Below are 12,651 nucleotides of genomic sequence, written 5' to 3'. Positions count from 1 at the left end.
CCAAAAAACACGTATATTCCATTCCTTTCAACAGAGATTTTGTCTTTTGACTGCCCAAGCTGTTTACATTTTGATATTCTAGCCCCCCACAACAGCTTTGACAGGCTGAGGCACCCACTGCTTTTCACAGCTGTCTTCACCCTAAAATGAGTTCAAAACCTATCAGCCAAAAACAGCAACAAACAACCAAAAATGAAAAACCCAAGCCTTTTTTCTGTTTTCCTCCAAGACGACCACTCTGAAAGGCAAAGGAGAGGAGGGACAGCTTGGCACAGCACATAAATGAAGACCCCACAGCAGCAAAGGGGCAGACGTCTGACAAGTTTGGGAAGGATGAGAGGTGATAAGCACACATCCCCACGTGCTCCACGGGAATTAAAATCCTCGTTAAACTGAACGTTTCCCTCCTAAAAGGATCACAGAGCACACCCAGAGAACACACTTCGGAGAAGGGCTTCTGCAGAGCCACAAGGATGCCAGAGCCCAAGTTTCGGAGAGCTTGAAGAGACAAGGATGTGGCAAGAAGAGAGCTGGCCTTTCTTCCAGCAGGAATCACGGTCTGCAAGGTGACAGCTACAAGCTAGAGATGCCAAGGAAAGGCTTCAAATTAACCTCCAAGAACAGCATTGTTTCCGTCACATTTTCTAGAGTTTTCTGCTTTCAGGTTACTCCATTTTCTTTCCTGAAATCCAGGCAGCTTTTGAACTCCTAAGCGTTTCCTGCAGCATTAATCTCATCAATGTTAAAGTAATCCTTACGGCTAACTCTCGTTATTTCTTAAAACCATGTCAGATCCATGCAAAAGGCTGCAGTGTTTCATCAGCAATGACATTTAGGCTTTCATTTAGAGCAAGCAGACAGCCCACCACCACGCCTTTGGTTTTGGCTACCAGCTCACACGCCAACTTTCTTTCACACAAATCTGCCCAGCTGCGAGGAACGATGAAATGCCTGTACACGAGGTACGTGCTCCAACTTATTTATCTGGGTCTTTTAAAAAGTCCTTCCTAATGACTGCATCACCGTGAGTAATCTCCAGCATAAAGCTTACTGCAGGCTAATCTATATATTTCTGTTATTTCACAGAATCACAGACAAATTTTTCTGAAAGAATATAAATATGCCTAATTGCACAGCAACGACGATAAATACACTGTTTCAGCTCCCAGCGCTACTGGATACCGTGGTAAAATTCCTACCAGCTTCAATGGACCAGCACTCCACTCTATTTAAATTCCTTCCACGTCATGAAAAATGATGCTTTACCAAGCACACCTTACAAAGCCATTTATGTATCTATAGGGTTCTTTGGCAGCATTTTCTTTTTTTCCCCCCTATCATTAAACAGAAAGGAACAAACTGCTATCAGACTGGAAATACTAGTCCACCACAGAAAAACATGAACCCAAAGAAATGTGTTTGATGACTGATTTCCTAGCGATCTGCACACTGCCTGCATTCAGCAAGGGGAAAAAGAAAGAAAAATCAAAAGTGTCACTATACATTCAGAAATATCTATCTACCTTTCTAAATATATTTATTTAAATATCTACCCCTCAAGAAAATAGTGGCTTACATCTTCCCTTCATCCAACAGGCATCTGTGAACCCTAAATCTACAGTGAGCAACAACAGCACCCCTACCTTCTGCTCTGTGCCTCCCAGAAGCCTAACATCTCTTGCTTTGCTGAAAGTGGAGGAGATGTGTGGACCAGGAGGATCCTCAGGCGCACTACAAACTGCTTCTGCTCCAGGTTATCTTGCCCAGTCCAAGAGTGAACACAGGAACAGCATGCCCAGGTGAAGAGGGGCAGGAAACGTGCTCCTCCTGCTCCTTTAGCTGCTGGTCTTGTTTCCTCAATCTAAAACACCTGCAAACAGCATGTGCTGCAACACCAGGTGCTTGCAGCAGGGCTTCTTCCAGCATCAAGGCAAACAAAGAGGTTCTGTGGAGACAGCTAGAATGGGGTTTTGTTGTTCTTTTCTTTGAAGTCTTAAACTTCTTTTAAGTTATTTGCTATAAAATCTGAAATCAGCATTTTATCCTGTTTAAAGAGCTGGCTCTGTGCTGTTCATTGCCTTAACTTGGAATTTTAACCTGGAACTAGACCTCGGTTTTTCTGATAAGAGGCTAGTGTAAAAGCACGTTTCATTCTTTGACGCTCTTCTAACTAAATAGTAAAAAAAAAAAAATTCGTTTAAATGCTAAAACACTGTACTTGGTAACATGAACAGTTCCTCACTATTTGAGGTTTCTGAAGAGCCAGAGTTCTTTCATATCATGTCAATGGTTTCGACTTGGGCTGCCTGGGGAAAAGGGAATCTCCAACCCATGAAAAATGTTAGGTCCCTACAAACAACTACATCCACCAGGAGAAGGTGCAGCAGAACCTGCCCCGGGTGCAATTTCAGCTCAGCGGGTGCCCTGGTACCAGCACAAATTACACAGGTGGATTTTTCTTATCTGGAAGCAGCAAAGGATCGAAGAACCTTCCTCATACCTGGTCTTGTTTGTCTTAAGCAGCAAATGGATTTTTTGTCTTCTGCCACAAAGTTTTTCCACCAGCAAACATTTCAATACTTTTAATTAAGGTGCCATTTCTGGAGAAGATTTAAAACAGCAGCATGGGGTAAGAAAGGACTGTACAAACCAACATTGAATAGAGGTTTTCTGTATTTAAACTTTTAAAAATAAGTCTTCCATAGACTGTCCAGTGCAATGTTAAAAAAAATAAAAAATTAACCATTATACATATACATCACAAAACAACATTTATCTTTCCTCAACTGCATAAATTGATTTACATACCATTATTCATGAACAAAAATAAGATTCTCATCAGGTTCTAAGGGCACCATAAAGGGATCATTTTGCCCATGAATGCCATGAGTTTGGCACCCACGGTTTTTACCCAGTGCCTGCTGTCTTTAGAGACAAACACCTGCCCTGTTACTGAGTGAGAATGCAGTATTTGCATCTTATTGTTGGAGGCTGGGTGTACGCAGAAGCGCTAGCAAACTTTTCTGCTCTGCGTGTAGTTATGGACATGCATTTACACAAACATCACTTCCAAAGATGCATGGCGAATTTAGGCATTAACAAGTAATACACATTAATCAAAACTGAGATGCATGATATACATACATTATGGAGCCCCTAGAGATTATTTTTCTCAATTAATATTCGTGAAAGTTCCTAAATGAGTGCTTCAGACAGATATCTGAAGAGAAAATATGACTGATACTTCAATCTATTTAATAAAATATACAAATAAAATATACAAATTCTACCATAAATTAAGATTGCCTACATAGCTGATCATTAGTAATGTCAAAAATATGCACTGTAATTAATTTTAGCACTATTTTCTCTAATAATTAATGCATATTACTTATCCTACAAAGTCAGCATTTAACATTGGCCTAAAATAAAATGTGATCAGAAACATAAAAATTTTTACATAGATAAAAAGCAGCAAAGGTTAAATGTAATAATCAGTGTCAAATTCCATATTCCTTCAGCCAAGTGCAGCGCTAACAGTGCATTAACAGTGTTTGCATATTTGGTTTTCTAGAAACAACAGTCCTGAACTTTGCAATAACCAAGGTAGCGATGTATCAAGATGACTAGAATTGATCTTTAATATCCTGCACTACTGGAATTCTGTTACATTAAAAAATAAACCTTTGGCAACACCACATCCTCTCATAAACCCACGTTGCTGCCTTTATTGTTATTTATAAAAAAAAAAAAGACAAAATCAAGCATTCTATTTTGGCACTTCAGTGGAATTCTTAATTTCACTTTTATTCTAGGCAATTCTTCAGCAAATAAGTAAAAGTATTTAAATTATATGCAGGTTTCTTAACTTTTCAGTTTGGCAAACAGAAAAAAAATCAGTTCAACCAAGACAAATACACTGGTGCACACAGCCCCCAAAGGTCTTCCAGCTGTCACAGAGAACCCGAAACCCATTTCCTTTGCGCCTGAGCCCACCCTTTGGGCTGCCTTCCAAATATTTGGAATTATGCCAGGGTCTTCCTGGCACTCCCAAATGCTCTGAAACGGCATTTGCAGTGTAAACAAGTGTCAGTGCTTAGATTATTGTAAATTATTTACAGAAAACTCAGATAAGACTCTAGGGCACTTTAAGGCCTTGTTAAGATCGCCGTAATTATTCCCAGAAACGGAATTATGGAAGCACCTAGTGCTTAGAGGCAAAAAAGGGAAAAATAGCATGGCCCAAAACATCCTGTTCAACTCAGGAACTCCCTGTTGAGCATAGAGCAAACCTGGAATGATTTTTCCCTAAGAGAAAAGCTCCAGAAACCTGTAGCAAAAAGATGGCATTTAATGATGAAAAGTAAGGAACAATCTTAATTATGTTTGTAGCTATGTCTGACACCAAGATTAATGCCATAGATATGTTACCTAGGGATGATCTTTGAACAAAAGAAACATTTCCACAGAACATCCTTGGCAGCTTGGCATGTCGGATGGCTCAACAATGATCATCAGAACCCACGGCCTAAAAAAACTTGACTTAGACAGCAGGAAGTATTTTGCATTAGCAAGGAAAGTGTTTCCATCCAACCTCTGTAACTCTGAAACTGCCTGTCAACAATCACAGACTGATTTTTAAACATATTTATAGTCTAAAAAGTGTTGCCATTTTACAACATATAGAAAACAGAAAACATTACAAAAACTGTTTTTTCAATTGCTAGCTTAGACACATTTTGTGACTTAGAAGAGCTAATAGGTAAGCCAATATTAATGTTTAAAAATCCCAGTTTCTAGGGTTACTTGAATTTACTTGAATTTTTTGGAGATCAATTTTGCATCTCTTTGTAAAACTAAGTTTTTATGATCCCTCCTCTTTAAAAAATGCTTCAACGGTTTATTGTAATTTTAACCATCTCATTTAAGATGAGAAAAAAACCATTAGAAAAGATCAGAATAATCATACTGTTATAGTCGTAAATGAATAACAATTTTATTTACAAAAAGAAAAAAAACTGAAATGCAATTTTTCAACCATGTTAGGTCAAACCTTAATTATGCTGCAGTACATTAGGGTTGTCAGAAAAAGTTTGTGAAAATGGTGGGGAGTTGGAAGAAACACAATTAGGCCATCAGGAGCAGCCAAAATGTGTTAGGATTTAGGATCGTATAAAACCACACTGAGAGAAATCATCTAAAATCTGTACGTGCTGGTCTGTACGATAGCAAGTTTGCAGTGCAAAGAACATAAGGTAGAGCATTAAGGGTTTAGTACATCCAACTGTAACCTAAACTCTGTTCTTTGTCATCTTTGCAGCCATTTATCCAACCCATGAACAGTCATCTAAACGATTAGGATTCAAATAGCCAAGCTACGCAAATAAGCCACATTAAACACTGCAATATCATAATGAAAAACAGAATCTTGACCCAAACTTTTCAAATTTGGATGACAAAGCTAGATAAAAGGGATGTCCAGAGGCCTGGGGTATCCAGTGCTGACTTCTTACCAGTTGATCCAGCAAGGAAAACAGCATTTCTGGGAGGATCTTCGGCAAACGGAGACCAAACATAGCAGAGTCCTCTCCTTACTTATACCAAGTGCCCACTTACAATTTTTACGATGAAGTTGTTGCTTGACCATAGCTGCAATTTGAAATTCATGATATTATTGCTGCATTAATAGAACAAAGACAATGATTCAAAAGCTGAGGTGAGCAGTTGAGGTGGGTGGGACTCTACTGCAAGAAAATAATCCCATTGAAGGACGATGAAAATTACGTTTTAGGTGCTCAATGACCTCACAATTTGGGGACAGAAACTCTACACAATTTCACATTGTTTTATAATTCAAGTGTGAGCCATTGTATAGAAAAGAGATATAAAGTATTATTTTGCATTTCTTCCCATAGAAATTATAGCTCTGGTCAAAATAGAAAAAATTCTCTTGTGTATGTTTTCTCTGAAAACTGTAACTAAAAATAAGCTTACACACACCTGTGGATCAAGACAAGACAGTCCATGTTATTTATGCACAGTGAAAAGTTTAAAACCAGTTCCCATTAAGATACAGATTGGCACACAGTCCATTGAGAGTTCTCTTTTATCTCACCAAGGAAAGAGATTGTCACAGACACTTCTCTCTGTTCAAGAAACACACCAACCACACGTGCATTTTCATCATAAAATAGTGAATTATAATAACTTGATTTCACCCCACTGCCTAGCCACCAGTGGGTTTGCTTTTTTGTTTGTTTGTTTTTTCATTTGTGTTTGTTTTTTTAAATACTGCAGACCATTTGAAGTATCTTCATTAAAATATCCCAGGACTTCACGATGTACATGTGTCTTCCCACTGTCCTCTTACATTTTATGTAGCTGAGAAGTGTCAGTGGTTTCTCCTTGCACATACTGGATCTTCTTACCATTTCTGCCAGCCCACGAAAAGGCAAACCCTCTCGAGCACACGTGCAGGAGGATGCTGCATCATGACAAGGCAATCATCACGACTGACACAAGCACTGCGATGTTGACTGTCCACCTGCTGCCATCCGACGTTCTCCGCGCATGCAAGACAGCAAATACCGCATTTGTGTGATTGGTTGGTATTTCTACGTTGCAAATCATGCCTTCACAGCAAGAAACACATTCCTGTTGAGAAAAAGGAGATCACTGGACATGGGGCAATTCGGCACGGATGCTGTCTGCTTCGTCTTTGGTGTCTGAAATCTTTCACGTTAAAAATAACTCCTATCCAAAGATTTTAGAATAACACTGATATTTAAAAACTATCTCAAAACTGCATAAAATTCAGTAACTACTTTATGATATATAGTTCCTTTGCAAAAACATACAAAAGGTTAGACTATCACCAAAATATTTTAGCAGTACATATTAAAATTAAAAATGATAAAAAAAATCTAAAATGACTGAAGAAAAAGGAGCTTGCACATATTTCCACAGTTGTGAGAAATTCTAAGTGAAAGATTATCAAAATATATACACTTATCAAAATATGTTTTTTTTTTTTTTTTTTTAGATCATGCCAGCGCCACTGAAAGTCTCTCAAGACAAGAAGAAAACTGGACAAACCAAGAGTTTTATGAAGTGAGATAAGGAATACAGTAGTAGCAGAAAGACTCAAGACTGCAGCCTCCCTTATAAAAATAAGGCACCCATGTTACAATCCTTAGTCATAATGAAGGAACCAGGATGGTGTCAGCCTAGTGATAGTGCCTTGTTTTTCAAGAAAGTTTTCCGATGATGTTGGTTTAATAGGTCTGTAAATAGGAATTTTTTCTTTTATAATTTCAGCAGGTTTTATGCTACAGAAAATCACTTTTTACCTCTTTTAGATTTCTGCCATCAATCTTACGTAACAAATTAGAGTTTTCTTTATAGTACTTTATGGGATCCCATTTGGAAATTATTCTTCTGATAAATCTCACAAAGCATTTGGCTTCTGTCTTTCACAGTTTATTTGGCATAGCTCTTTGTATCTTGTATTTTCCTTTAGCACAGGAGTTCTTTTTTGGCATGGCTGCAGAACAAAACAGAGTATGTTCCAAGCCTCTTGCTAGTCTTACTCTATTTTTGATGACTTACCAATGTGGAAATTAATTCTCTGATTAAAGATAGCCAAGCATGGCTGTCCAGAGCCACCAAAGTCTTTTCAGAGCCACTGCACAAAAGGAAACTCCACTGTTCCTACAAGCAGGCTTGTGGAGACAACCAATATGGAATGTGAATCCCAGTATTTTAGCAGGAAGACCATCAGATAGGGGGGCAGATTTACTTCTAAAAATTCTGAACACTGGCAGCGTCACAGGTACATCAATGCAGGCTGCATAGCCTCGTTGGGTGCCTTACTCAGAACTCAGAAACCAAGGTGCACACATTGGATGCACACTAGCAGTGCACCAGAAAGCTCAGGTGCTTTTTTTAGAAGTGGTTATTACATGCTGTCACTCACAAAGAGGAGGAGGGGGTAGTTATGCTTCAGGTAGTAAAATTTAATTTCTGTTGTTAAGTACTGGAGAATACATCTTGGCACATCATCTTCAGCTCAGTGGAAAAAACAAGAAGTGAAATGGAAACCTCAAAACCAACGTGCTGCTGCCACAGAAAGAGTAGTGCTTACTGTGTGACCGCTTTCTCTGTGATGATGGCAGCCTACAAAATGGCACTCCTCTCCAGTAGCACATTTTTTGGTGACTGATGTACTCTTCCCATGGTCTGTGAAGAGATGAACTGTCAGACAGTACTGAGTACCTACAAAATAAATTTTAAAATGTTTATTTTCATACAGTCTGCATTCCTTTACAGGGTTAAAAATCTTCACATGGTTTAGCAAAATGTTCCCAAAAAAATGATGTATTTGGGTTGTCTAAAGCCATTTTTCAACTTGATCAAAACACCATTTTGCAAGAAATTAATTACTGATGAAATCTTAAGCTTAACTGATCCTTCAAATCTCTGGAAAGGCTGCTATCACTTAATTAGCACTGTAATCTACACATTTATCTTCCTTTCTCTACTTTTTTTTCTTTGTTTCAGACATGCTTCCTCATTCCAATAGTTCATTTCTTCCCCTTTCCCACTGTTACTATGAATAGCACTGCGAAGAAAAATGAGGAAACATATTTCCATTCTTTTCTAAGTATCCATCATTCCCTCATGCCGGTATGGTCCCTAGAAATTCAGGTCTTGCTTATCTCAAGCAAGCCTACAGTGACAATCATGTCTTGGGATGGAATCCAAAAGGAAGGAGATAAGACCAGGAAGGCAATTCTTAAGTTTTTTAATAACGTCCTTAAAATTAATTCCTAGAAAGCATATGGTAATATATATCTATATACATATACATATATATATATAAAATAATATTTGCACTGTTGCTTTGCACTCTGAAACGGTCAGAATATTCCCCTCAGCAAAAATCATATGACTCATTATTACTAATAACCTAAGGGAGGGCATCACTGTGTTGGTATGTTAATCCTTTTCAGTTAGACTTCTACAAGACGGCTGAGGCAGGGAGAAACAGATTTAACTATCATGGAGAATCTCCTTCGTGCAGAAACACTTACTTTCAGGACACCATCTATCTTCAGCCCATCTGTTACAGTTGTAGTTGTCCACCGCATTATCGCAGGTAAAGCACTTAAAACTGTTTGGAAATGGAGTGGCTTTGAAAGTATTAAAATACAGTAAGTTTGCAAATTAAAAAACAAAAACAAAACAAATATTTAAAATAGTATTGTAAGTGCTTGCACACACACACAGACATATTACATGCACGTACATATTTTTAACGGCCACAATCACCTACATATTCATCATTGCTAGATAAATAAAACCTATGCAACAAGTTTTGTTGAAAGCTTCTGTATCTTTAACTGTTTTTGCTATGCCTGATCATTAAAACGCCTCCTCCTCTTTTCACTCTCTCACAGTCAAGAACACCATTTAAACATTGGTGGGAAAAGCAGGAAAGAGGGAGCATCTTATATGTATGTACGCGATAACACATCTGCATGTATGTTTGTACAGACACACAGACTCGATCTACATTGAAATGGCTTTAAATTCTTTTGATGAAAAAACTACATCTTCAAAAACAGCTTCAGATTTTGATCTCCAGCTTTGGAAATTTCATTCCCTTTGACAAAGGGATCAAGAAGACTACTTTAAAAGCTTATTTACATGACATACATATACAAATGAACTTGAGACGCACAGTTTCCAGATGCACATATGTACCTAATGTATCTAGCTGTCCAGAGTGTTTTAGATCTGTATCAAGAAAATTTTCTCCCTTAAGTGAAGGCATAGGGAATACTTCTGATGTTAGATAAGAGGCAAAAATATGATGCTATTAGTGACAACTGGCTTCACAGGTCTCACAAGGTTTTTAATTACCTTCAGCTTGAATTAATTGCAGACTGCGTACCTATTCTTTCCCTTACAAAAACCCCAACAAGATAAAGGACAAAGACACCTGTTCTGTATTATTTAGAAGAAATCCACTGCATAATGTTTTCTGTAGGAAGTCATTTCAGAGATAGGAAAGTACAACAAAAGCATTTAAAATGTGAAAACTATTGCTCTGGTGCATTCTTTAGTTTAGCAACGCATGCAACAGTTTGTTTTCATTCAGTCAACATAAAATCTTGGGAATAAAATAAACTGCTATGGATTAAAAAGCTATAGTTTTATTTTAAATATCTAGTGTTTCGTGTCTGAAGAAGAAAAACCCGTAAGAAACAAAGGACTGAAAGAATATGGCAACTAAAACGTTAAGCTACAATTGCACACAGAAGAAAAGCATAACTGTCTACTTACGGTCTAGTGGAGGCCTCACATTGTAGAAGTTGATGTTCTTTGCTGAAACCCAGTTCCCTGAAAGGACGAAGAATGGAAGAAAAGCTCCAACCAGCATGTGACAGAATAACAACATGCTGAATACTGTTGTACATGAGAAGTAAAACTCGTAGGCCTAGGAAAGAAAGGAAACACATTGTTTAGGGGGAATCATAAACAACTGAGCACATTAACAACAAACTTCCTACAAACCGAGTCTGAAACCTTGAGAAATCAGTCCACAAATCATTACTGGGAAGATGGCTAATGCAAGCTACCTCATTAACAGTGATGAACAATTCAAAGCTGAGCAGTTACTGCCTTCTGCTGGCCAAGATCCTGTACAAAGTAGTTAAGTTTCCACAAATTTAAGAACGTTATTTCTTTAATCCATGTTTCCTTCTAAGCAATGTCAGTCTCATAAACAGATGCCTTGTAAGCATTCCTAAAAATCAACATCAAGACAGAGATCCTTTATATCCTACTTGAATCAGACAGAATTAAACACCAGGAAAATATATTGCGGGATATATATATATATATATTGAATACAAACAGCCTAGAACCCAAGATTTAACTGATCCAATTCCTTAAGTGAAATATACCAATGTCTGTTGACTTCAGTTAAGTGACACCAACTGAATTAATTCTAAGTGCATTTATCAGTGGCATGGCATTAAAGATCACAAGTGTAAATTAGATTTATTCCTTTTGCACACCAAGGAAATGTCAAGCAAGATGCTTGGTGATGATACAGGCATTTTGGAGAACTGCAAATAGAACATCCAAGGAGATGAGACAAACATTTTGGGTGTGCTTTGTGCATTTCTTTGGGCCCTCTTTGTTCTTTGGCAAGGTTTTACAGGGAAGAAGAACTATCCCATTACGTTTTTGGTCAGTTTTATATTTAGATGTATACACACACATACAGACAGACATGTTTGTATGGCGAAATGTGGTGATACTGGACCTAGTTCAGATATTAGAAAGTAGAATCTTATTAAATGGCACTCAGCCCATGCAAATTCCTAGCAGGATAAACAAGCTTGAGAGGAGGCTCCCGCTAAACCTGAGACGTTGCTTTGTGGTGCCAGGTGAACTCATTCAGAAATCTCTCTGCATCCCCCTGCACAGGCCTATGTCGACGTACACTAGGCCATGCAGGAAGCTCTGAATGGTTCCCAACACTGAAATGAAAATGTTACCGACAAGACATGGCAGAGAAATCAAAGGACTTCCTTCTTTTTCCTGTTTTTCAATTGACGCACACAGGAATCATTTGAAAGATTTTTGCCTATGAAGCAATCAACAGAAAGTTCAGCTTTTTGCATTGGGAGCTCATCTGTCCTGCTTAGGATCTGTTTTTTAAATCATGGCTTTATGGATAGATTTCAGTAGATACTAAGAACGTCACAGCATACCTCTACTTACAGTGCACCTCCAGGACTATTTTATGGGGATGCTCCAGATTTCTTCTGACTACAGCCCAGGCTCTAGAGCAGAATTAAGAGAAAGAACCTGTGGAAAACAAACAGCAACTGATCATCAGAATTCTGTCCTGAAGGAAATAATTAGCTTAATTACTGTTTGCCCTATTCTTATTAAAAATAAGGATACAAAAACTACCATATTTCCAGGTTTCTAACAAAAGACCCAAAGAAGTACCTGAATTACACACTGTGGCTCATTGAGCACTGTCGTAGTACAGACGTACAGATTGCCTCCTTCCTGTGACACCCTGGTCTTACAAAAGACAACGAGAAACAATGAGACTACTGAGCCCTTCCACGAGGAAGTTTACTTTTCATTTACTTTTTTTTTTTTTTTGCAAGGGAAAAACATTTTTCAGGCAATTAGCTGGGTGGGACCAGACGAACATATATTTCATAATCTAGAGATATCTATCAAATCTTTCAACACATGCTATGACCAAAATAGAAGCACTAAGCAGCAGCAAAGTAATGTAAAAGAGGAAAGACGATCGTCAGACTCCAGACTGAGGTTATTAGCAAGCTATGTAGTAAACAGGTCCCCCACAGTTCACTCTTTACTGAAACAGGAACACAAAAACGTCAGCCCAAACCCTAACAACACTGCAAAATCAAAAAAATACATGTAAAACATAGGTACAGCTCTCTCCAGTTAAGCATGGGCGTTTGCACAGTGATATTCTGCAGGACTGAAGACGGTTTATAACCCCCTTGACTTGTCTCACCAACATTACAAGTGTACGCTTACTCTTAGTGCTGCTTTGCATTTGTTGAGACCCAAACCCATACATCATGA

At 38.1% G+C, this 12,651-nt stretch overlaps 1 protein-coding gene across 10 annotated transcripts in view; it reads right to left on the bottom strand.

The window, feature by feature from the left end:
- Positions 1-2,243: 2,243 nt before the first annotated feature.
- Positions 2,244-12,651, bottom strand: part of LYPD6B (LY6/PLAUR domain containing 6B) — a 47,061-nt gene continuing 36,653 nt past the window's right edge. For 4 of the 10 annotated variants that reach the window (XM_066999618.1, XM_013198109.3, XM_013198107.3 and 1 more), the window contains 5 exons: positions 11,787-11,883; positions 10,348-10,501; positions 9,093-9,191; positions 8,144-8,274; positions 2,252-6,654 (listed from right to left, as the gene is read on the bottom strand). In XM_066999618.1, coding sequence (XP_066855719.1) covers positions 6,490-6,654; positions 8,144-8,274; positions 9,093-9,191; positions 10,348-10,462 — 510 coding nt within the window. In that variant the 5' untranslated portion in view covers positions 10,463-10,501; positions 11,787-11,883 and the 3' untranslated portion in view covers positions 2,252-6,489. Of the gene's footprint in view, positions 6,655-8,143; positions 8,275-9,092; positions 9,192-10,347; positions 10,502-10,578; positions 10,602-11,786; positions 11,884-12,030; positions 12,110-12,651 lie in introns of those variants that run through there. The other 6 variants (XM_048080987.2, XM_066999624.1, XM_066999622.1 and 3 more) reach the window with 6 other exon arrangements.

Source organism: Anser cygnoides, chromosome 6, assembly GCF_040182565.1.
Source record: "Anser cygnoides isolate HZ-2024a breed goose chromosome 6, Taihu_goose_T2T_genome, whole genome shotgun sequence".
Classification (NCBI taxonomy): domain Eukaryota; kingdom Metazoa; phylum Chordata; class Aves; order Anseriformes; family Anatidae; genus Anser; species Anser cygnoides.
The sequence above is the reverse complement of the archived record's forward strand: the minus strand, read 5'-3'. Positions and strand labels throughout refer to the sequence as shown.